The following is a 27327-nucleotide window of genomic DNA, read 5'->3' as shown; positions in this document are numbered from 1 at the left end:
GACCATACCAACAAAAAAGTCAGTGGAGTTTTTGGCTGGACCAACAGACAGACTTAAAAAACAGACTTAAAAACTGTGTCTTTTAAGGACTGAAGTTTTAATTCTGAACTACATTGAACAATCAGTATCGCTATCATCAGCCAAATTATTTTGTAAATATCAGCATATAAGATATTGGCAAAAACCCAATATCATGCATCCCTATATTAGATTTTTCACCTTGAGGTATTTGTGTGTTATCACACCTGCCATCATGATACAGCACAGTATATGAATGTCACCTGGAGAAGACCTGTAGTTGACACATTGTGGTTAAGTAAGCCTTTTCGTGGCACTGAGTTGTTTTGCGAGCATATCTTTCTGTCACTGTAACTAGCAAAACCAATAACCTGATTACATCTCAGGTATTTGTGTGCTAATTTAAGCTTAATTTCATTTTAAAACAAATTCTTTATGTATGGTACTGTCATTACAAGCATTCCTAGACTTCTCATCTTTTGTTACATGATAAACAAATTATAAAGACAACACAGCAAAGCTATGACAAACAAAAACTGCAAAAGCAGAGCTCAATGATTGATATGATTAATATCATACCAGTACTGTAAAAATAATGTTGCACATTTTGATTTTATGAAGGAAAATTCCCACTCAGTTTAAAATTGTGTTAAACTTTTTCAGCCTTCAGCCTTTGTCTTGAAGAAGATGAGTGGAATAACATATATGACATATGACAGATGTAAGTAAAACATGAAAATAAATTTGTTTTGTAGTTCAGGTTATTTCTTCTTCTGTAAAAATGAAAAAGCTTGAGTGGAATAGAAAAAGCTCCACAAACATTTGGTTTTCTTCAAGTCTGAACTTAGGGTGAAAATAACAGCAGCCAGCTGTACAGAAAGAAAATAAGCTATGACAGCTGTGTGATTAATGTGTGTGATCTTGATTTTATTGATCTCAGAATGGTTTCTGTATTTACTTTACTATCAAAAAGACAAGGAGTCAATATTTAATCAGAGAGCAGAGGACAGACAGTAAACAGAGGTAGGAAAAAGCTGTAAAATGCTCAATGAAACTGACAGACTGCATTAAAGTGAATTACTGAGTGTTGTTTAAACACTGTGGGAGGTAGAAAATATTCAACTTGCAGAGCTGGTGGGTGCTACATACAGTAAATGTAGTTCTAACTGTTAAAATAGTTAAAAAATATCACTGAGAAGTTGGTTCTTTAAATGTAAATGCTTCTATTCACTCACCACACTCCAGGCTGCGATCAGGGAGCGGAGCACAGATCTGAGTGTCCCAGTTGTCTCTTTCCCACTTCACCAAGTCCCCCTCGGTACATCTCAGTGATGTCACTTCCTGTTCCCTACCCCAAAGCCGAAACTGTGATAAGTAACCCAGTAGCCCTGTGTATGGTAAAATCTTGATTTTTCCTTCTTCAAGGTAGTGTGATGCACCCATAGTTAGAGTTCCATTAGGGGACAGTCTACGGCACAGAGGAGCGTCAGCTGAACTGTGACCTAGAAAAGAAGACAACGGGGTCACATGGCACAAAAGATGGTCATATAAAACCATATGTCTTATTTTGAATGCAAAATGAAAATATTTTTTCTGGATACATCACAAATGCTTGACGTGCTATTATTTGCCTAGCTGTCGATATACAGATGCATCTCAATAAATTAGAATTTCACAAAAAGTATATGTTTTAGGTCATTTAATTCAAAAGTGCTGTTAGCCTTCATATGCTTCAAAAAGATATGTAATTTAAAATATCGACTCCCACTATATGTTCACAGATAAAGAAATGAGTTATAAATCCCAGAAGTGTCCGTGTTCAAGGCTGTAAACATGGTTATTTCTGCTGTAAATGGTGCAGTTTGACGTGGAAGCTAATGGGGATTTCTCTTCAAGCTAATATTTGAGGAATTGTAGATGTTTGCTCCTCTGTATTGATGTATCAGTTCTAGGGCATCAAAATATCCATGCAACTGCTTTCAAAGATATGCCTTAAACTCCTTAACATACAAAGCAGTGTATAAAAAGTATAAAGTTTATGAGCCAAAATTATATAAAAATACATCAAAATATACAAACACTGCAGTGCAGAGAAAGAGAAAAATCATAAAAACAGGCCAAAGTTTTCTTTAAATTACTGCTATATAATTCTTCAACATTATTATTCTTTCTTTGCCTTAGCACCCTCCAGACTTAAAAACCTTTTCACACCTACTTGCTGATATTTCCTCCAGTTCACCGTTGATGTAGAGTGCAGGTCTGTCTTTAGTGTGTGTCCAGCTCAAACACATTGAGTGCCACTCTGACACCCGAAGCCTCGTCTCCGCTGTGATCCACTCTGTTCCACACAACCAGACCATAAACCGGCCTTGCTTTCCCCCAAAGCCTAGCTCAGCATGCTGAACGTCAGGATGACGGTACATGAAGGCCGTCCAGTGTGAGGAACTCGACCCCTACACAGGGTTAATTAAAGTGATTCAGAATTCAAAAACCCTTCACCATTTAGAGCACATATTTCAGCTGATACATGAGTTAAACGCCCGTTAATCAAAATTGAAATTTTTCATGAATACCTTTAACTTGAAGCTGAAGCAGATGGTGAACTCCTCTAGTGCGGGGAGGGAGATCTGAGGCTTTAAACTCCAGTGACTGCACCCTGAGGTGAAGTCAGCAACGCTCCCCCACAGACTGAGCCAGGCTTCTGACAAAAACAGACACAGGACATCCTTAACATGAAGCAAATAGGAGCATGTCTGTAGAGCAGCTGATTAGCACTGCGGAAAAAAGGGATGGGTAACTAGGATTATTTCTCTAGAGATGTCTTTCTTTATACTGCATTTTCCTAAAGATTTCACACTAAAGATGGATGGAAATTCAACCTTTAAAGTCACATATAGCGGTAGTTCAAACCTGGTCTAGCCACAGGATCCACTAACACTTTCTTAATGACAAATCCAAATTCATAAATATTTTCAACCATTCAAATTTATTTCAGAAGTGACTGACCAAAGAGACAGGACAAAGAAACAGACATGCATGCATACACTTTATTTTACTCTGTTATTCTAGGATATCATACATTTTGGTTGATTTCTAGAGATCTTAAGAAATTAACAGGTTATAAGAGGAATATCAGCTTTGTTGTGTGAAGGTTACAAGTAAAAAGAAGTTGAGGTCTAGTTGAGAAAACAGTGAAAATACATATTATGTATGTGTTATTACCAATCACTGGTTAATCAGTACTCCTGGCTACCATTACACCATAAAGACAAAAGAACACCCCAAGCAACCCAGAAAAAGGTTATTGAAAAGCATAAATCAGGGCATGGATTAAAAAGAAGTTACAACGCACTAAACATCCCAGTTCAGTTAAATCCATCATCAAGAGTCAAAGCCCAGACCTAAATCCAAAAGAGAATTTTTGGCTGGACTTAAAAAAGGCTGTTAACACCTAAACCTGTGCAACCTGACAGAGCTTGAGCAGTTTTGCAAAGAAGAACAGAGTAAAATTTCAGTGTCAGGATGTGCAAGCCTTTATGAGACTTATCCAAACAGACTTAGTGCTGTGATGGCAGCCAAACGTAACCTGACACACCAGATGGATTGGATTCACCAGTGAGAAACACGGTAACGGGCGTATTCATCTTCTTTCCAAGGTTAAGCCAAAGGTGCATCTACTAAATTCTGACTTAAGGAGGGTGAATATTTGTGCACTCATTTATTTTTCATTAAATATTTTAATTTAGATTGCATTACTTTGTAGAAATCTGTTTTCACTTTGACATTAAAGAGGGTTTTTATTAAATTTTTTTTTGTCAAAAAAGCCAAATTATATTGATCATGACTGATTTCCAATATCAACAAAAGGGCCAAACATCTAAGGGGGGAATACTTTCATAGTCACTGTAGAAAAGTCATTAAACACAACAAATGTCTGCCAGTGTAACAGGTTAACTGCAGCTGTCATCCTTTTTAACACATTGACCTTTCATCTATAACTCATGGAACACTTTGTAGTATCATATTCTGTATTTGTTTTAGATATTCATGACTTATTTACAATCAACACAACATTTCCCCTTCTCTTTATCTATCTTTATCTGTCATGTGTTTGTATGTATGGACCCTGAGTCTGAAATGAAATATATCTATCTAGAAGATAACCGGCAGTTTATTGTGAGAAAAAGGCATCCGGCTCTAAAACAAACATCATTTATTCTAAGCTGTCTTGATAACTTTTACATAACCATTTTAAAACAACTCCCAATGAAGATTTTTTTCATCTTATTCCATAAAACCACGCTGACATCAGCTGAACTTTACTCACCTGGTTCAGTAGTGGAGGCAGGGCTGCACAGCAGAGACAGAGTGATGAAGACACTCAGGGATTTTTGAGGAGAGATCATCTCTAATCTAGAAAAAAGGACAATTTATGAATAAGTTCAGTTTAGTAATCAGATTTTTTTGTGAGTGACAGCTAAAGGTTTTGTCCCTGTAGTAATGTCGATTTTAAAGTGCCTACATCAAGTTTCTGTAAAATTACAGAGAAAGGGTTAAAGGCAGCTACAGAAGAACTGACTTACCTTTATAGTTAAATACCAAAAAGCCAAGGTGATTTTTGAGGTAAGTATCCCAGACTCAGGAAAGCTGCAGAGGACTTCAGAGTGCGTCTGTGGATTCAAACATTGAGCTCTGACACGGATCATAGGATGAACCACAGAGCCACCTCTTCACACACACACACTGTGACTGGGTGTATGCGTGGACCAGAGAGCAATATTTTCATGCTGTGATTGGTCCTCTGCTGTTATTATGTGTCTGTATGAGCAGGTGAGACAGACAGATGGATGTACATGTAGAATATCTTCTCACCAGTCAATTTATTTAAGGTACATTAAGCAGAAAGAGACATGAGCTTAAAGGCTATTTGACAGGTATTTACCACTCTTGGCCTGCACATATCACTCTAAATTACTTTAGAGGATTGGTGTTGATCATTTCAAGACGTGTAGTCCGTTTTTTAATAGGCTGAACTTCCTTTTCCTGCAGGGGAATATAAACGGGCTTCTTCCAAAGCTAGATGAAAATAAAATGTTGAGTTTCTAAACACCCAAAGGAGGAGATTAACCCATGGTTGGACTTATCACTTAAAATTTTGTATTAAATACTAACAACAAATAAAATACTGCTTTAAAAAATATTATTTTATTTTTTTATCCTAAATAATTTTCTAATGTCCTTTTATATGATGGATTTTCCACCACAAATTGTGGTGGATGGATGAATAATGTAGGGGATGAAGAGTTTCTTGGTTCACAATGTTTAAATAATCCCTGTACTGTTGTGAAACCCCAATTCTCTAACCTTTGGGCTACCAAGATGCCTGCTTAAAATGTGTGCAGTCCAACCTCATTTTGAAGAGCATTTTGAGTACTGTCTCAACTAACCTGTTAGAATAATATCTTACAATGAATATCAGTGTACACTATAAGGCAGAAAGGGCCATAAAAATGGGGCAGAAACCTCCAAATTGGGGCGTTTGGAGCCAAAAATTGTCTTCGTCTCTTGGCATTTATTTGCCATACCTTCTCTCTTGAGCATCCTGTATCCTTATCCTGTCATTTTTACCATTTTGTTGGAAAAAAAAGTTTAATATACTATACCTGAGTTCAGGCCTTAAAAAGTCTTAACATGATTTAAAAAGTGTGACAACCCTATTTCAAATCATTTAGAACACACAAGGCTTTTTTTGGAAATTTTTATTTATTTCAAAAGCCATACAGTTTGCATCAATTTCACGTTGAAATGTCACTTTTTCCTGAAGGAAAAATGATTAAGAAAAGTGCTTAGAAGTTAATTTATTTAAAATCATGGACTATATCAAAAGACATACACAGACAATACTCAAACATACAAAAGCATAGTAATCATTTGTAAGCAATTAACAGTTGGAAATAAAGGTTGATTATTTTGAAAAATATATATTTTAATCAAAGGAGAATGTCATCTTAAAAAACAGGTAGTAAACAAGAGCAATGACCTTAGCAGAAAGATGGAAGAAAATTACAGTTAAAACAAAAGAAATGCACCAATCTGCTTCAGATTTCATGTGACCTCACATCATACATTCAGTGATTTTATTTAATGCATAGCTCCCTTAGGTTTCAAGCTTTGTACTTTTAGTAGAAAAAGTTATAACTCATGCCATGTTTGTCACAGCAATCAATCTTTGTTTATAGAATGCAAGCATGCAGCATCAGATCAATTTATCAACACATTACATTTTGGTCCTGACTTTTCCATCACTGTGTGGATAATCTAACAAGATAAATCAACACATACAAAATTATTTTGAAATAGACTCTGACTTTTATGTAGAAAGGAAAACACTGTTTTCAATTATAAAATATGGTAAAACAATGTAGATTTCCTTGGTGTCTACTTGTTTCCACAGTCGGAGCACAGGATGTCTTTTCCGTTGGCTATGAATCGTTTGTTGGCCAGACTGAGGGAGCATTTCTTACAGTTAAAGCAGTATTCATGCCAGGAGCTGCCCTCGTAGTTCACAACATTCACTCCTTTTCCAAAACCTGGCAAAAGAACAAAGGAAGAGTTAGGCTTGTACACTCTCACTACTTTAAAATGCAGTATGTGTAGGTGCGCCTTCCCTCGTATTTGCACTTCACTCATGGAAACTTGATGCGACCATGTCTTATTGATCAGCTATTTTACACTCCATTCATTATCAGTGAACAGCAAATAAAATGTATTTGCATATTAGATGTGTTTGTTTGCTCTAAAAGCAGACATTCATGTGCTATAAATCTGATATAGAATTGATTGTCAAGTCACAAATTGTACAGCTGTGTGACTTTTTTGTTTGTACTTTATAAAATCCTTATCCCTCCCTTTAGATTAATCAGTACCTGTGATGGGGTTTTGGCAGCCGCTGCATTTCTTAGCCACAGAGGTTTTGTAGCAGTCGACACAGAAGACCTGGTCCTGGTGGTTGGTGAAACTCGTCCCAGCAAGTGGCTTTGAGCAGGAGCTGCACACAAAACAGTGTCCGTGCCATGGCTGGTCCTGATAATTCACCCCACCAGAGACTATCGCCTAGAGCCACATATGAAAAGAGACAAGTGTAACATTATGTTGACTAATGTTTTATCTTACATAATTTATTAAAATTTTGAAGAATGACATTCCTGACACAGCCACAGGACTGAGAATATTGGGTCTTGTCCCATTTAAAAAAACAACAAGGCAAAAAAACCTTTTTGCAGCTGACGCAGATCTTGGCAAACTTTTTGTCATAGCAGGGGCTGCAGTAAGTGTCGGTTCCTTTGGTGATGAAACTCTGCGATCCGATTGGTCGTTTACAGCTGCAGCAGGTGAAACACTCATCGTGCCACGAGTTCCCTTTGTACTCCACACTCTCTGTGCCTACAGGACATCAGACATGGGAAGACAGAAAGATGGGTGCAGGGACATTGTCAACAATCTATGCAACTTGTAGAGCTCAGTGAAATAAATGATAAATATTTAAACGCAAACATGGTGGCAGGAAAATGTTAAATCCACTCTAAATTTGGGATTTTGATGGAAATATGAGTCAAAATTTCCAGCGTTAGTCTGGCAAATCCAACAAGTTTGAACACTATACAGTTTATAACAAATTGATTTCAGATTTATCACGACAAAATCCAAATATTTTACCACACTGACAGCATGATAAAAACTTAACATGTAGTTAGATGCAACATGATATTCTTTGGAGACAATTTTGTATTACATCTGAAGTTAAATTTTTTTTTTCTGTGGTATATTTTACTTAAAATTTTAAAGCTCTTTCAGTACAGTGTGTCTCTGCAAAGTGAGAGCAAAAATCATAGTTCATCACTGACCAGCGAGGATGGGTTTATAGCAACCATGGCAGCGAGGAGCGTCCTCTCTTGAGCAGCATTTTCCGCACAGGATGCGATCATCCTTTGTACTGAAGGGCTCTTTGGCCAGTGGTTTGTAACACTTGGCACAACGGAAACACTCCTCATGCCAGTAGCGGCCTTTGTGGCTGAGCTCCTGCAGAAAAAACATAAAACCAAGATGACACACTGAACTCCTGATAACATATAAATTTTTGTTTTTTTCCTTTAAAAAAAATAAGGGCCTCAGTAGCACACCTTTGATTCCACAGGGATGGGTCGATGGCACTGGGCGCAGGAGTTGGCACAAAACTTTGTGTGACAGCGGACACACACCGGCCGGCCTTCGTTACGGACAAACCTCTTCCCTCCGAGGTCCTCCCGACAGTAGAAACAGTGCGAACTGTCGGCCATTGTCACTCCACAGACTCAAAGCTAGAGATAAAGAGAGTGAAGGACAAAATTATGGTCATTTTAAAGTCAAGATTTAGATTTTATAGTACCTAAAGTTTAACTAAGAAAAAAGTCAAGAGTTAAAAATGAGTAAAATACTCTTTTTTTGATTATTTTTCACATCTTAAACAACGAATTACAACACAAGTCTGGGTTCGATCCTTACTTTTAAATGTTCTTGATTTATCTTTCATCATCTCTTTTACAGTTAACAGAAAATCAATTGTCTATTGTGTTAAAGAGCCCAGAGGACTCTGATTCATTTTTACTCCACAAATCATTAAGCTGATGATAAAAGATTGTTTAACATTGCAGGGTGGACTGCTGTCGGGACTGCTGGTGAGGATGAGAAAATAAAAAGTGGAAATACTTAACATATAAGGTTTGGTCATTCAGTCATTCCATAGCTGTAAATTTTAATATATAATTTTAGTTTGTCCTTATGCTTTTCCCCATGAATCAGCTGCTCCTGCTAATGACATACATTCGAAGATTACCTAATATCACCACATGGGGGTGCTGTTGATGAACTCAAACATTAAAAGAAACCCTTTCTTATCAGATTCCCTTCATTCCTACTCTGATACAAACAGACACCACTGAAATAATCATTTGTATAACTTTAGAGAAACAAGGAGTGTTTATGTGTGTGCACCTGTGTTTGCACTAAAGTCAGAGAGCTTCATGTGCCGTGTAATATGATCCTCCTCACTCGTACATTGTATCTCTAGCTGATAAAGTCACTCATAAAACTGATAATTTAGACAATAAAGTTTGACAGCTGGTATGAAAGGGACACAAATGCCCAAATGTGGTTTAAATGTGGCTGAAACAGATCTGATTTCACAGCAGCTGGTGGTTTTAATTAAAAATGACTTAAAAAAAAAAAACAAATGAACCTTATACGTTTATTTTGTTGTGTCATAATTTTCCACTTTTTCCCAACAGTTATATATACTCATGATGATTTTTCAAGAGACCAGTGAAAGAATCAAAGGCCCAGTTTTTAATAATGATGATTATAATCTGTGAATATGGTGGTACTAGTACAATGTCTTTAAAAGAAATCAGTTAGAGCATAGTTTAGTGTAAAAAGACTCATGAAACTGCACAACACTGGTACTCTTTGTTACTTTGTACTCAGAAGGTTTAGCTGTAATACAAAATTAGGTACTGTGCAAAATTGCAGAAGGACATGTGAGTCGGTCAAAGATGACTTGCAGCCTTCAGTGTTATGGCAACAATGAACAATGTAACCATATATGGTACATGTTTCTCATATCTTACAGATAACAGCCTGTGTAAAAAGATGGACAACCTAACAGCTCTGCAACAGTGAAGCCAAAAACATTTATAACTCCCCTACTGACTGGCTGAAGTACTGGTGATGAGCATTATTGCCTCCATGTTAACAGATGAGACATTTATCAAACTATAAAGTCTGAAACAGTTTCTGTTATACAATAACTTCTTATCATACTGATTTATGTCCTATTGTTCATTTCTTATGAAAAGTTTAATCACTTATTTTATGCCATCATCAAAACCACAACACAGTTGACTGTTAAGACTCTAGCTCCAAATGACTTCACCAGTGTAGCATTTCAGCGCCACACTAATCTTGTTCCTACAAGATTATAATAGTGCTACCTGTTTACACAGGTTAAAGAGCGTTATTCTACCATGGCAGCAGCCATTAGCTAGAGCCACAGTGGCCTCTAGTGGCATTTGAATCTGTTACCGTTTAGACAGATTATTTCACCAAATGTCCTGGTATACTGAAGCATTACACTTGCCCTTCACTGGAGATAAGGGGCCAAGCCCAAACTCAGACTCGCACACCTGACTACCAAACAAAGAAGTGTGACTTGTCCCTTCATAGAACAAGTTTCCACTGCTCCACAGTCCAGTGAACTTGGCATTGGACTTGGTGATGTGAAGCCTGCATGCCGCTGCTCAGCCATGGAAACTCATTCCATGAACCTCCCACCGCAGTTTTGTACTTACATTTATGCCAGTGGAAGTTCAGAACACATCAGCTATGGAATCAGCAGTGAGTTGGCGACTTTTAGGACCTTTGACCACATCTAATGATTTCACTTACAGTTGACTGGAATATTCAGCACTGGAATATGAAATTTAACAAACCATCTTATTGCAAAGATGGCATCCATCACTATAGCAAGCTTGAATTGACTGAGCTCTTCAGAGCATCCCATTTTGTACCACAAATGTTTGCAAATGGAGACTGCATGGCTGGGTGTTTGATTTTATACACCTGTGGAAACGGATCTGGCTGGAACACCTGAAGTTTACATGACAAAAGAAGCTGTGGTATTTTTGGAAAAACAAAACAAAACAAACATTCAAGCTTGTCATTCTTCTTTCTATGTATCTTAGCTGCATCGTCTCTTAAATATATGTGTCTATGAGGCTGTGTTTTGTGAGGCCGTTAAAACAGATTAACCTTAAAAGAAACTGTAAAGTGCATCCATTTGTTCTTGTGCTCATCTGGTAGACAGACGTACAGAGAAAGGAAAGCTGCAGGAGGAGGGCTATATTTTTAAAACTCTGGCATTTATTCCCCTCTTTTTTTTCTTATCCAGAAAACAAGTTCTAAAACCAACTTATGTAACTAATTTCTCACGCAACACAGTCCAAAAATCACTCTCCCTGAAATACAACTCATGAATTTCCCAAATATAGAATCCCAAATCACCACGTTGATCATCATGTCATTGGCACAGCTGTGATTACAGGCTCTCTAAATAATACACATGATCACAGACACACAGAAATGTCAAGGAAAAAATGTTTTAAGGCTGTTTGCTCCGTTATTCCCACATCAAGTTCACGCTGGCTGACCGTGTGGAATTCTCCTCAACTGTGTGTGTGTGTGTGTGTGTGTGTGTGTGGGTGTTTGTGTGTCCACACAGTGAGGTGAACATATGAAGGAATGCCTGGTATGACTAATGTGGTTAGATCTGGAACGCTGACAACTCTTTGACAACAGCTACACACATATACACACTTTAAACCAATCCACCTCTAACTCGGACCACTCCCCAGGAAACCACCAAATCCACAATCTACAGCACTGGCCTCTTGGTTGGAGCAGCCTGTCGGCTCAGATTCAGGAGGAAGTTCTGGTTTTGGCTCAGGATCGACATTACCACAACTTCGAGCTGCAATCACAAACACTCAAATCCTCATTTCCCTTGTGACTTTCCTTAAAATATGAACAAAAATGGCAAAGAAGAAACGTCATTTGTGTTTATATAAAGGTTTAAAGATATGGGGCTGTTGATTGCGATGCCCCTTAGAATGGGGGGTAGTATGAAAATACCTCATCCTGGGGTATTCAAAAATATCAATGGTACTACTTTAATAATCATCATGTAGATGATGCTGAGTCATGAACGAATATTTGTAATAAAGAAAATGTGTCTGTTTCTACCAGCAGCACCACTGCCTGTATGTGAAGAAGCAGCACTCTGGTCTTCTCTAGAGTCGTGCACCAGTGGTTGTAATGTAATTCATGGCAACGTGAGTTTAGACACTTTAATTCTTGTGTCTTGGTGTAGATCACTGATTTCAAATGCCATAAGTGCTGTGTGCTGCACAAACAACATCAGGGACAATAGAGCAGTGCAGGAATGAGTCCTAAAACACGAAAGAGAGCTAACATTTTACCACTACCGGTTCCCTCGTCTGAACATCTGTGGGTTTTCTGTTTAATGCCCATAATAAGTCTGTGGTGAACACAAGCTACAACATAAAATACATCTGAAAAGTGCCCCACTTTTGAATTTGACATCTTTTTATGTCTTAATGAAGGCAGTTGCTGATTGGCAGCTAACTTGGACTACAGTGTTCATCAGGATCATTATACTAGTATATCACCACGCCAGTGCAGCAACTGAGCCTTGGCTGTCACCCATATCCTCACACAACACACCCAGATGATGACATTAAATTTAATTAAGTTCAATATAGAATGACAATAGCATTTTATTTTCATCACTTATATTTATGAACCACATATAGTTCTTATTTTAATTTATGAAGATTATCTCTATGAACAAAATGTGCAAGTTTCATAAACTTTTATTGGACTCATTTTCAGCAATGATCCAAAAACCCATTAAAAAAAATCCCATAGGCTCGCCACAAATGATTTTAAGAAAAACAGTTTATTTGCAATCTCAGCCAAAATTACTACAATACCCACAATCCTTGGGTGTCACAGCAACATTTCTGATTGGTGGGGTCTTTAGTTACCATGGAAATGTCTGCCAAGCCCTCGAAGAAGAAGGCTGTCAATTGTTGATGACATTAGATGCCGCCACTGTGTAAAGTGATTCATACTCAAACTAGGACATACTACATTATCATTTCAAATATAATCACAATTAAGATTAGTGTAGGAAAAGGCACATTTATGGTTTAAAAGCTTGTAAAGCTATCAGTGACAATAAATAAAATGAATCGCAATGGATGTTGGGATACGTAGTCCCTTCCTCCTTGTAAAGAAATATGTCCACAGTCTTGTACCATTGCTGCCCATCTCCATTTTCGAATGCTGTTTTTGGGCCCAATCAAATATCTTATTGATTGAGACATTACTACTCAGATAGCAGCTTAGCTTGATTTAACATTAGAAGCATGGGAATAAGGATTTTATAAAACATCCACTGGGGATTTGAATGGTGAATTTTGCCTCTGGAATAAGCGCCACCAAAAAAGTGGGCAGGCACTGTTGAACGCTATACTAGGGAAAAATTTGGGGAAAGTTTGACAGTATCAAAAAAAGAGTATCACCAAATTTTAACGCCCATATTAGTGATTGTGGAGAGGGAACAAAAAAAGTTCATCATACTCATCTTTGATCAGAGGAGGACAAAAAGAATTATCAATTTTAAATCAGCTCTTACACATGCATATTAATGCCCCCAAAAGCAAGAGTCCCATGAACTTATTGGTTAAAAAAGATAAAATCAATCAAAAAAAAAGCACGCATTTATTGTCTTCAGAATGTTTTAAGTTCAGGTCTGCACATCCATACCTACAGCTGTAAGTAAAAGAAAATCTTGAGCAAACAACTTCAGGCCTCCATCAGAGTCCACTGGCTCTCTGACAGTGTTTGAGGTTAAAGGTGCTGCTGTTGATTAAATACCTTCCTTTGTCTTCTTGTCTCCATACAGACCAAGGCGCTAACACGCTCAGAGACAGCATGTGGAGCGGACGTATATCTCCCCTTCAGTGACCTGCTAATTCTTTACTTTAACTGGAAAAACCAGCTGCTGCTCTGTTTGTTGATAGGGAGAGGTTACCTATACATCTTTGCTGGAAAAGAGCAAATCAAGACAGGTCAGAAATTTACAAGCTATGTTCTAGTTTACATCCTGCCTCTCCCTGCACTAATGAGAAGTATTTTCCTTTGGAGATTGGCGTACGTGATGAAGGAACACAGCTACACAGGAACACAGTGAAGGTCTGAGCCCGTAAAGCAGCTATTAAAAATGTTTGGCCGCAAGCATCACGAAAATGTAATCTGATGGGCGGCGAACAATGGCTGACAGGAAGCCAGTCGCTCTCCTCACAGGTTAGAGGAGAATAAATCAGGTTACACTGACGTCAGAGGGCTCGGAGGGCAGTGTTGCTGCATGTCTTGACTTTGTTTTTCCACTATAAATATTCCTGCTGTGTCATGAAACGACAACACACATATATCATTATCCTACCAAACTGCCTATACAAAAGCAGTTTGATCGCCATGGAAACAGCTAACGCAAAATTAAGCTGTCATGTTGCTGAATCTGGAGGCAGGGTTTTAAGACTCTACAGCAGCCAGGGAAACTCTGTCCCCGTTCACACTTTCACAAAACTCCTGAAAATGCCCAGAACTTTTTAAGAACTGCATGTGTGAACACAAAAAGCGGATAGAGTCCAGAGTGATTCATGCAACCAACACAAGACTATAGACCGTAAAGCACCAGACCAGACTTTATTTCTTGCTCCTTTCCTGCCTTGTTCCTCCTCTCCCTGTGTATGGTCTCAGCATGTTAAAGGTGCAGTCACCTGACTGTAACCGGGCTCTATGAAGTCTCTCATCCAAAACACTGTGGTGTGAAACTAAAACACACTGAGGTGACGTCATTCAAGAGGAGATGAAAATCAGACACACATCATAAACACATGTGGGATGTAATAAAAGAAGGAGACAGAAGAACAAAAAGGAAAGAGAGGGAAAAAGGGGCCATGGCATACTTTGAGTAGACCAAATAAAATAATGTGGTAGGTGTCTGCCTATACTCACCAGCTGTGTGTGTATGTGAGAGTGTGCGTGAGTATGTGTGTTGGCATGAGCTTATCGTAAAAGAATGTAGAGCAAAACTGAGAAACAGGAAGTCTCCATCAGAGCGATGAAGTTGGCACAGTCCAAGCACACACAAGACACGACTGGTGCTATGATTGTTGAGCAAGTGCTGCTTTCTTATTAGTTGCTAAAGTGGAAAATCCCAGCAAAGTTTTCTTATCAAAAGTCGAAAGGAAATCAGTTTCCTCTAATAGAAGGCCCTGAAAAAGCAAAAAAAATCTCATGGTAAAAACCTGGGGTAGTATTTATAGCATTCTTTTTTTATGCAGCCCTTCATAGAGTTACACTGGTCAAAGGTACATTCTGCATTTTGACTTAATAGTTTAAAAAGTGAAAAAAAAAAAATCAAGAAATCAATCAAGAAATTTGAAAAAATAAAAACACTCTTACAAGAAGACAATACATCGTGTTGACAAAATAAATATTTCTTTCAAAGCCTCCACAAAATACCAGAATGCATTGCAACCATGATCAAACTAGTTGACTGCCGTTGAATGACAGGCAAGAGTAAAGGCCCCTTTAAAGGTTTGTGTAATATTCTCTAAATATGTATGATGTTGCTCAATAAATTACCCTGAACCCCTTAAAAAATGATGCAAAAGCGTAGCTTGATAAGGAAACATGAGTCATTTGACTGTTTTGGCCTTTCACGCAACATGTGACCATTTTATTATTCATATTTTATGTCCTGTTTTTCTTTTTTTCAGCCATCATGCCCCCCCCTGAAAGAACAAAATTTTGGCTTGTGAGTTGTCTCTGAGACTTTTCTAGTGATGATACTACTTTATTTTTTCCCATCTGGACAAATGGACCTCATTCTGAATCTGTTTGCTCAAAGTATTTCAGAGGCAGCTTCAGTGAAGATGAAGCATCACACTCAAATTTACAAGCTCTAAACAAGGGAGTCCAAACTTTTTTTTAAAGAGGGCTGCATTTAGAATAAAGTGTATGACTGCACAGTGTTGATACACCTCACCTTTTGTATATTAAAGTTAGTCAAACCAATCCAATTTAAGGTAACATATGCTTCACAGTTGAATCTGCTTAAGAAAAGTGGACATCACAGCCATGACAAACAAGGCAAATGGCCAATCATTCGATTTTTTTTGGGGGGGTGGCCAGTTACTGTAGATATCAGAGGGCCCTGGTTGGCCCTGGCTACTACTGGATCCACCCCTGGGCAGGATGAGAAAGATGCCACATGTAGCAGAGAGGAAAGACACTAGCAAAAGCAATCTGCACAGATAATTTGTGGAAATGATTTGTAAATTTGACCTAGACATGGATCAGATAGAAACGTAAATGACTGTGATTCTTGCTGCTATAATCATTTTGCCCTTTTTCATCTTGGTGTAATGAATCAGGATCTACATTAATAATTTTGGCTGTTATTAGTGTTTACCATTCATGCTGTCATTTTAAACTGGTCATAAGAAAAAACACGTCAATGATTTCCTTTTGTCAAAATGTCTGTTTATAGTATTAACACTGCAGCACAGCCTGGTTTCAGCACAGTACAACCAGGCACAAGTTCCATGTTCTCATGTGGGCTATACCTTTTAATTTTCAGAATTTGCTGTAGGCTAATTAAAGATGGACAATGGAGAACAGTTGACTTACAGGTCTGAGTTTGGAAAGCTGCTCTACATTAAAAAAAATATCTGAAAGACATGTGAGAGGTTTGAAGAGATTAGAGTGAACGGTACAGTTAAGCAATGACACGGTCTATGGAATATCCACTGTTTCCATTGTCAATATACAAATATGAATTCACAGAGAATTCCCATCCCAGATTCCCACCAAAGTATCACAAAATGTTCCTAAAAAATAAATACACATCAGTATTAAAAACTAAACAGAGAGTTCAGCCAAACATTCAAGCTCCAGATCAGCCTACAAAGAGACTGTTTGATCTGGCTGTGGATAGCTAAATTCCTGATGGTAGAATAAAGAAGTATAACAGATCAGAGCTGAGAGAGGATGGAGAAACAGAGAATGTCCCACTACAACAGGATATACATGATGGTTTTACCAGAAGGCTGAACTACAACTTCTATGTAACTGAGTATGTTCACTTTCCGCCTGCACACTCACTCTGATCGTCTGTTCTGGCTTCTCCTACCTCAGTCTTCATTCAGACACTGAGATCTCTGTCAGAACAACAGCTGACAAAACGGGAAAGCACCAGCAGCAGATATGTATGACCAATTTCCATTTCCTTAAATATCTGTGGCTCTGTGTGTGTATGGGATTGAGAAAATCCCTCGCAATGGTTAACAGAACCGTCTTGTTGGAGAACTACATTCAGATTTAATGTTAAAATTATCTTGTGGGATATTTAAGACCTCTGTGGTGTCTTGAAGGCATGCTTCAGTTTCCTTTCATAAATCCTCAACCAACAACTCCACCCACTCTTTCCAGTTCCATATCAAACTGGTGACCAAATATGCCTGTTTCCACCTTGAAAATACCCCAAAACTCAAATCGTCTCTCCAGGGTATTTGCAGGAATCTTGAAGTTAATTTTAATACCTTTTTAAGACTTTTTCAAGACCTTCTCAATATTTTTTAATACCTCACCCCCACTTCAAGGTGTAACCATTTACATCAGTGATATAGCTCTCTCTGGCGCTCTCAGAGACAATTTACGAACGCACCCACAATAGCCTAGTTTTTTATGTACCTGTTCATCTTTGTTTTTTAATAAAAATGAATAAATTCACACACTTTTACGATGTTTTTGGGACTCAAACTATTGGACAGCTAATTCAGAAAAAAAAACTTTCAAAATTTAAGACTTTATCAAGTCGTGATAAGACTTTTTAATATTTTTTAAGGGTCTTAATTTTCCCAAAATTGATTTATCACCTTTTAGTACATTTCAAGACCTCGTGGATACCCTGCTCTCTCAGATTCTGTGGACAAAACTCTCAGCCACACTTTTCATCACCCCGTCTTAATTACTGCAACGCAATCCTGTCTGGGGTACCCAGCAAAGCCCTGAACAGGCTCCAGATTGTCCAAAACTCCTGCCTGTGTCCAAAACCATCACTTGATCCCAGTTTAGTTCCTCATAAATTACAACATCCTTCTCACCAACAAATCCCTCTATGCCCTTGTCCCTTAGTAACTCCTCACCAATCTACCCCAAATATCCTTAACCAATGATTCCCAAAGATGTGCTTAAGAGAAGCTGTCACAAAAGGAGTCCAGCTGGGTGACCAGAATCTGGTGGGCTGGTCTAGATGCCGGGGCAACCACATGCCTTGTGGTGGGGGTAGCTGGAAGGATACCTGGAGAGATAGGGCATGGGCCTGTGCAGGCCTGGACAATTGCCATCAGGAGGTCAGAGCAGTAAAGGGTCAAGGTTGTGCAGATTTAGCATTATGCTCCTATACCTGACCTGACCTAACTCTAACATCACAGTGCCATCAGCTGAACACCCCCTCCTTCTGGAACACCCTCCCTCAGATAACTGCAGCGTTCCATCTTTAGATGTATTTTTTAAAAACTTATATTTGTTACATTTGGTCAGTCAAAATTATTTTAACTGTCACAAGGTTGAATGAACAACATACAAACATATAGAAAAACAATGCAGTCAGGTGTCTTATAACAACTCTAAAGGTCACCGTGAGTCTCCAAAATGACTTCTGTTATGGATCTGTTCAACTTCCTTCAAAGAGTTTTGTCGGTAAGGGTGTTGCTCCACAACATTCTCTGTTGCGTTTCTTCTGCATTTCTTTCAGACTTTTCTTCACATTTTCACCCGTCTGTATAAAGAAGTGTTTCAAAAGCTTAGGAAACACTTCAGTTTTCAAAATTTAGATCAAGTTTGATGAAAATATCTTTTCAACTCAAATATTCCTGCATGACATTTTGAAGCTTCAGCTTAGAGATTGTTTACTTAGCTTAGTTTGGCTTAGAGTTGTGGTTCTGAACTGGTCAAGTCTGCACCCACTCCCACCTTTGTGATTACAAATCACAACCAAATATTAAAAAGGAACTTCAGCCATTCCAATTTGTATTACAAAGAATGACACAGTTTGAACCTGAGATTGTTCAAAATATCACTGCAGAAATGTGTCATGTGTTGTGAAGAATCATGTGTCTCTGTTTGGTAGTCAGAGGGACAAGTTGTGGTTTGCCAGATGCCAGGAGAACATCACTTACCCTGACTGCATTGTGCCAACTGTGAAGTTTTGTGGAGGATGGATAATGGTATGGGGCTGTTTCTCAGTTTTTGGGCAAGGCCCCTTATCTCCAGTGGAGGGAAATCTTAATGCTTCAGCATAGAAAGACATTTTGGAAAATGTTATGCTACCAACTTTGTGGCAACAGTTTGGGGAAGGCCCTTTAATATTCCAACATGGCTGTGCCTCAGTGCACAAAGCAAGGACTATAAAGACATGGCTTGATGAGTTCGGTGTGGAAGAACTTGACTGGCCAGCACAGCACCCTGACCTCAACCTTTGAGATGAAGTGGAATGGAGATTGCAAGCCAGGCCTTCTTGCCAAACATTAGTGTCTGACCTCATGAATGCGCTACAGAGTGAGTGGGGAAAATTCCCAAAGAAATACTCCAGAGTCTTCTGGAAAGCCAAGAAGAGTGGAAGTTGTTATAGCTGCGAGGGGGGGGGCAACTTTAAATGAAAGTACATGTATCTGAATATAATGCCATTACAGTTTCTGTTGGTGTAGTGGTCAAGTGGCCAAACATTTTTGTCCATATAATCTATGGTTCATACAATTATCCCTACACTGTTGCAAAATCGCAGTATCAGGATTTGACCGTTACTGATATCATTGGCCAGGTATCGCATATTGTCTCACCCAAATTTGAACACAGTTTGAAATATTTGGGTTAATGGAAGTACTCTTCTAAAACAGGATGGCTGTTGGAAGACATTTTAATATAACATTTTCTTTTGTTTCAAAGCACATTTCTTGTGTCTTTGGTAGAGCAGCTTTATTTCAAGCCTCTCAGTATTCCCAAAGGTTATAGCTAACTAGCTTCTCAAACCACCTTTGATGCATGACAAACCCTTTCCTCTGTCAATATCCCTACCACTGTTTATTGTCTACACACCAAAGCACATAATATCAGTCTTTAAAGGCTGCAGGTCAGAGAAAACCCACTTCCAAGTTTAAAGATTAAACCCGGCTGTACTTTCATGTTGTCAGTACACTAAATCCACAGAACCTCATTAAAAACAGCACTAAAAATACAGGATTTTCCATTTGGGATTTATAAAGAAGAAGAAACAAAGTGTCTGTAGCCCATTTACATTTTATCCTGTAATAACACAACAGGCAAAGCACAACAGGGACTTACCGTGACATGAAGCCAGACAAATTGCATAAAGTTTTACGACCCTATGATGTATTTTATGGGAGTGAGCTCATGGTAATTTCTTTAACATGCAAGCATCTGCACAGAATCCAAATACAACTCCCTATGGTCCTCTGGTGTGTGTGCCTGTGTGTGTATCAGGCTACAAAAGGTCAGTCACACATATGGCTCCGTCTTGGTTTATTTACTGTCTGTGTGTCCGTGCATATACAGTAGTGAGCATTGTTAGAAAAGCCCAAAGTATCTCCATATGACTGTGAAAATAAACACAAGTTGTTAGCCTGTTAACAAAATTTAAGGTTAAGACGTGGTTTCACTTCAGCTGCAACATCTGTGAGGGATTATTTTCCTTTAGTTATCTTAAAATCTTTTTTGGAGGCCTTTTTTTACAGACAGATTACTCCGTTTCTATCACTATGAAACCCTAGTCTTTAACTTTAACTAAAAAAGATGAAGTCATAAATTAAAGAGGGGTCTGGCTGCAGACCATACATTTCTGACGGCCACTCTGAGACGATACAAGTGCTGTATTTCCAGTTTTAGATTTTTTTCAATTCATCTAGAAAAGCACTCAGAGAGCACAGACCTGCGCCATTAGCCCTATCTCCCAATAGTACAGAATCCTTAAAAACTTTCTGGATCCAGATGGTGATTCAGATCAATCCCAAATCCCATCTAATCAGTTCTTTCTTATGCCATGTCCGACATTTCCTGTAAATTTCATCAAAATCCGTCCATAACTTTGAGTTATGTTGCTAACAAACAAACTAACAAACAAACCCTGCCGATCACATAGCCTCCTTGGTGGAGGTAACCACATTGTAACATTACAGACTGAGAAACATTCCATAAGCAAAATGGAGAAAAAGGGTGTAATCTGGGATTAAATTATGTACAGACCCATTTGAGAAGTAGCTACACAAATGAGGGCCCACTTAAGCTCACATCGGTATGGTCACGACTTAATTAACAATACCTCATAAGCCAAAGTAGCTAAGTAAGCTATAGCAACCTGAGCTTTATCAAGTGTAGCTAAAGCTAACCAGGCGTCATATCCTGCATAGCTGCTTTGAGTGCTTAACTTTAGCTACATAAGCTACAATGCTTCATTAGCTATGTCGCTCTGTTATTTAATGCTAAGTTATCTTGAGCAACGGAAGCTTTAGTAAACATAGCTAAAGCTAACTTAGCGATGAAACTAATGTTCCTACGTAGCTTACATTGCTGCTCTGAACTCAGCTTTAGCTACATAAGCTATGACGCTACATTAGCTACGTAGCTACGTTATCTACATCTACATTGGCTCTGGCAGTGTGAGCATTAGCAAACATAGCTAAAGCTACCTTAACTATGCGGATAACGTAGATATGAAGCTGCTTTGTGAGGTTAGCTACATAGCTACGTTTTCTATTTAGTTCACGCAGCTAATAGAGCTACACGCGCTACACTGGCTGCGTTAGAATGTTTTTCCAGACTTATTGGGCTTTATTCAGAGTGGCCATCAGCCAGACTGTCTTGATTCACTCTGTGGCCCAGAAGTAAAGAGATCAGTTGTACACAGGACTCCCCAAAGAGTGGGCCACTGCAGACATTAACATTACTGGTAAAGAGTTTGCAGTCACAAAGTTTTTAGAGATTTACATTAGAAAAGAGGATTTAAGTGACTTTACAGATGCCTGGTCAAAACAAACAGGGCTTGTACTTTGTGACTCTGCAATCGGTTCCATAGCAATTTTTTTTTTATGTCTCTGAAAACAAAGCTTTCAAATGAAATTTCCTGTTTATAGAATAACCCATGGACAGCACTTTGAGTCTCATGTTATGGTTGTATGAGGATTTGGTAGACCCCACATATCTCAGGTCTCAAATTGTATTGTATTGTATTATGTCTGAGGAAAGCTGGGCTTGATCTGTCTGCACACTTGCAACGAAATAAGACCAACACTAAAGCCAAATACATTCAAACACACACCCATACTCAGACATGTACACACTTATAAAAGAACAATGAAACAGCACTACAGGAATTTTAATTGAGTTCTGTGATGCATTTTAAGCTCAGTGGTCCCATCAAAGAGTGAAAAACAGGAGACTTCCTAAATGGAAACAGATTTCAGAAGCAGCCTTGGCTTCCACAAGTCAGCATGTAACTGTACCTCTCTCTCTCTCACACACACACACACACACACCCACACACACAGAAAAAGACAGACAGATAGCCAACGCCCCAGTCAACTTTAAGACCTGTTTCCTGCAGTCCACATATCAAAATACTGCTTTGCAATTGAGTGTCTATGAATATGTGAGAGTTTAACGTGCTACTGTACATTTATTCATGAGATATTCTGTGAGGATGATCACGAACTCGCTTACTTTTCTCTAAAACAAAAAAAAAATCCCTCAGTCGGTGATATTTGACTTTTAGAAATATAACACACATAACACATTGTGGTGACAGTTTCATCGATGACCTGCAAGTTCTATATTAAAAACTGCAAAACAACACTTAGATTTCTCTGAAAACACCCGAAGAAGTATGTTTGATTGGGCAGTATACAGCAGAGATCGGCAGCTTGCTTACCGGGATCAGGATGATGACTGCGACGGGGATGGACGGAGCCCCTCAACCGTGAAACAGCAGCGGAACACCGCTTGAACGCGACCCTCACGTTTTTAGTACGGACATCTACTGCGGCTGCGTCAAGCCAAGACAGTACTTTTACATTCTTTGGTTAAGTCAGACATGAACAGCTATGTTCAGACCGGATACAGGATGGTTTCCTTGCAAAATAAAGAGGGAAGTTTGACGTTAGGCAAGAACATCTAAAATATTAAAAGCGATAAAGGAGAGTGAGTGCATTTTTGGTGAAAGGTACGAGTGTGTAGTTTTAAGAATACGCGTTTAAACCAAGAGTTTAGATTATTATTTCGTCATAATCACATAAAAACCTCATTTACCTTAATGCATGATAAACTAAAACAGTACAAAGAAATGCATAAAACTAAGTAGGATGAAATGATGTATTACTATTTCATACATTTGCTTTAATTAAGCAATTAAGACTTCATCAAGCAAAAGGTGAAAATTAAGGTTAAACGATTACTTAGGGGTGTTCACATAGTTTGAAGTTTAAAGCTTTTTTATTATTTTGTGTCATTATGGAAGTAAATCAGTGCCATCTGAGTTTGAATTTGAATTTCTAAAACTCATTTTTTTTAGGATCAAAATTGAATTTTGAATTTGAAAACCCATCAAATTAGCACCAATTTTTTTTTTTTTTTTTTTTTTTTTTGCCACTGAATTTTTATCCAATGCAAAAATAAATTCAGTGTAAAAAAAATTCAATGTCTCAAAAAAATTCAGTGTAAAAAAAAATTCAACATCTTAAAAAATTCAACAGCAACAAATTCCAAGAGTACCTTGATGCAGGCAAGATGGCTGACATACATCCAATCCTTACCGGAAGTCTCACCGGAACTCTGTACGTCTAAGGTTAGGCTTAGGCATTAAAACCCAAGTGGTAGAGGAAGGTGATATATTTGAGATCCACTACCAAGGGTTTGGCTTAGGCGCTGGCAGCTGAGTCTAACAAAAAGAAGAAACTTCCGCTTGGGACTTCCGGCATGGATTGGATGTATCACGACGCCCATGTCGGCCATCTTGACTGCAGTTGGGTCCCTCTCGAGAGGGGTCCAGCTGCAGACCTCCACTCTCATTCAACTCCACTCTGAAATCCCCTCCACCGTCAGAAGGAAGTGACGTCAGGATATGAAGTAAAAAAATACAAAATAAAATCAAGAACATTGCCAAGTCAGTTTCATGATAACAATTTTTAGTTAGTTATTTTTTGTATGATGGTGATTAAAGTGATTCCAAAAGTCCAAAGCTTATTGTCTTATGCTACGATATCTAAACGTTCAAGATGTTGTTTTATGTTAGGCAGGCATATTTTATCGTGTGCAATTTGTGTTAATGTTTTATGTATTCTCTTTAAAAAAAAATAGTGCTGTAGCCCAGTGGTTCCCAAAGTGGGGGTCGGGACCCCCAGGGGGGTCGCGGAATGCTTTCCAAAATTTAATATGATTTAAAATCATACATTTTATATATTATTGTAAAAAAAAAAGTTGTCAAAATGAGTCTTATTTAAAACAATAACGTGATTATTTAAGTGATATTTGTGCTTAAATGTAAGTAAAACTGATAAAAAGTACCTAAAAAGTAAGTTGCTTTGTGCAACACCATGCACTTTATCCCCCTCAAGGAAAGGTGGGGGTCCCGGATCTCTGATGCCGTTATTTTGGGGGTCACGAGCTGAAAAGTTTGGGAACCCCCTGCTGTAGCCAATGGGAGCACACCTTGATGATGAGTTAGCATGTGGCAACCAAAAAGGGTTAACAGGGAGCCCACACAGTCTCATCTAATAAAGAATCAAAGACAAAGCAGAGCGATCAGTACGGCTCATTAGTAAAATAAAACCCACATCCAGCTAACTAAACCAAGGATCTGGGGGAGTGTGGCCTAGAGCAGAGAATCAGGAGCAAATGGGCAAAAACCTCACTGGTGGCCTCCGCTTCAGCCTAGAGCAGCCGTTAAGCCAAATGAGAGTGGAGGTCTGCAGCTTGACCCCTCTCGAGAAAGTAGACACACCTACCGAGGCACAATCTCCTCCGTTGGCTGACATTGCTGATGAAGCTTCAAGGGTCTCTGTCACATGACTGAGGGAGCGTAACCTGATTGGCTGGATGTTAGATCAATTGAGACAGGGATCGATTGCTTCTCCCTGGTTTACTCCGTCTCTTTTGATGCTGAAGTTAAATTTTTTGCTGTTGAATTTTTTGACACTGAATTTTTGGACACTGAATTTTTTGAGACATTGAATTTTTTTTAGATTGAATTCTTTAAACACTGAATTTTTTTGAGATGTTGAATTTTTAAAAACTTAATTTTTTGAGATTTTTTTTTTTTTTACACTGAATTTATTTTCGCATGGGATAAAAATTCGATGGCAAAAAAAAAACAGTGCCAATTTGATGGTTTTTCAAATTCAAAAAAGAAAAAAGAAATCAGTTTTAGAAATTCAAATTCAAACTCAGATGGCACTGATTTACTTCCATATGTCATCCATACAACCATATGCCCAATCCACATGGGCTTACATGACACCAAAAACTCAAACAAACTAGGTTCAGAGAGCATAGTAGTTCTTTCATCGTCATAAAACAGAAAAAGAGAATTGAGACAAACATACTGTTACCTTACTCAGCTTCTTCGTCCCTAACTGTTATACAGGACAGCTGCTTTGGCTCGTTTAATGCAGGTAACTTGCAGGTCTGGCTAATATGGCAGGTAAAACAGTAGAGGAGACGGAGCATAACTTCTGAACTGGTCACTTTATTCACAGACACACTAGACTTGTACACACTTGTACCTGCTCTGGTGGCATCAACAACAACGCTCTCTCGCTCGGCATCTCATTGCCTACATTACCCATAAGCCACCTACTTAAAGGGGCAGGCTCATGCCGGTAACAATACGATTTACTGATTAGTTAAATAATACATTTGAGGGTGAGACACTTGTTGGGTGCATAAGGAGCATGCTCAAAGGTTTTCTATGATAAGGCCGGTAATTTTCTTCATACCATAGGAATTTTGGCATCATTATCCTAATCATCCAAATTATCCTGTCCCATCCACTTGAACCGTTTTTGAATCGATGGGAGTGCATAAAGAAGCCAAATTCCAAAAATAACCACTTAACACGATCATAATTTTTACAGGTTGTGTTGCAGAACTACATAATACATTTTGAATTTGCTACAAGAGTTTGAACAAATTATCAGCATTTTTGTTCTGACTTCAGCAGCACTTAGATTTAGACATCTGTCATTTTCCTCACCTCATGAATTGCTGGGTCAAACTCCTGTTGTCCCACCCACCTATGTGACATCACATCTAGCATCTAAGGTTATGCCATTTCTATTATGTGATAGGCCTATCTCAGGAGGCTCAGGGAAAATGTTATTATCATTCCTCAGGGGAGAAAATAAAGGTTGTTTTGTTTGACAGCCCCATTAAGCATATCTGGTCTGTGGTAATCATGGACACAAACAGAGTTGCAATATTGTGGAAGAATGTTTGGTTTGCCTAACAACAGTCTAGTTTCAGCTAAGTAGTCGTTGACTATAGCTACCTGTAGTTGCTTGTATATCTGTTGCATGAAGGCATTATCACACAAGCGGGAGTGCTGTTGTAAAGAATATTAACATTGCTGGGATGCTCATTTGCCTCTGCTTTGGCCTAATCATAGCAGTGCTAATACTCAGTACATCCATTCTTTTGGTGTGAAATGGTCAAACTAATATAATGTTGATGTTACCAGCACATACAGTTCAACAATTTTGTTTTGGTCTTAAAATCAGGAAACTATGACACCATCAAAAAGAAAAGATCAATTTTAGCCACATTAAAGGGTAACTAAACTCCAGATTTTTGGCTCAAGTGTATCTACCCTGGAGTCTCAGAAAGCCTCTAGGACACCTTTACAATAATTTCGACTTTTAGAATACATATTATTACTATTATATCATTAAATAATTACAGACTTTGAGTACTCAAGTCACATATTGCGTTCACACTGAAAAGTATATTCAGTCATTATATTACTGCCATACTCAAAACCGTCCAAGAAGTGAGTGTAGAACCATTCACACGTTGCACCCTCAATGAACGCCATATTGGTGTTGCAGGGTATAATGTACTGTTACCATGCTTGCACACTAGTAAACATTAGCATCTGCTAGCTAACGTGGTTTTAGCTAGGGTAACACATTTCAATCAAGAAAAACACTGTTTAACATGAATATAAACTGTGTGACTTAGTTCTAAAGTGGCTGAGGATGTCAGATGTTACCGGCATAGCCAATAAAAAAATTCAATTGCAGTAACCGAATCAACCTGTAGAGAGCAGCCACTATGCACATTTCTCAGACAAAAAAAATTGTGCTCAAATGTTGAGTTGGAACTGAATTATTCAACAATACCAGTTAATGCAAATATACATCCATTTTCAATTGAAAAAGTGGTTTAATTCCATTTTAATAAATGGGGAGTTAGGTACAATTTGACAAATGATATTGGGAAAAATGGTAATTTTTTGCCTGCATCATCAGAAAAACAGCTGAGACATAAGTCATTGTCAGG

General features: G+C 38.3%; 1 protein-coding gene across 1 annotated transcript; it reads right to left on the bottom strand.

The window, feature by feature from the left end:
• Positions 1-5768: 5768 nt before the first annotated feature.
• LOC121518295 (four and a half LIM domains protein 1-like) lies at positions 5769-22852 on the bottom strand. Its single transcript, XM_041800525.1, has 6 exons — positions 22706-22852; positions 8199-8375; positions 7923-8097; positions 7292-7461; positions 6945-7131; positions 5769-6608 (listed from the first exon to the last, which is right to left on the bottom strand). Exons 2-6 carry the CDS (start codon positions 8352-8354, stop codon positions 6457-6459), a joined length of 840 nt encoding a protein of 279 aa, XP_041656459.1. The 5' UTR covers positions 8355-8375; positions 22706-22852; the 3' UTR covers positions 5769-6456.
• Positions 22853-27327: the final 4475 nt, after the last annotated feature.

The sequence above is a fragment of the Cheilinus undulatus genome, linkage group 12, assembly GCF_018320785.1.
Source record: "Cheilinus undulatus linkage group 12, ASM1832078v1, whole genome shotgun sequence".
NCBI lineage: Eukaryota > Metazoa > Chordata > Actinopteri > Labriformes > Labridae > Cheilinus > Cheilinus undulatus.
This window is presented reverse-complemented; position numbering and strand designations above follow the sequence as displayed.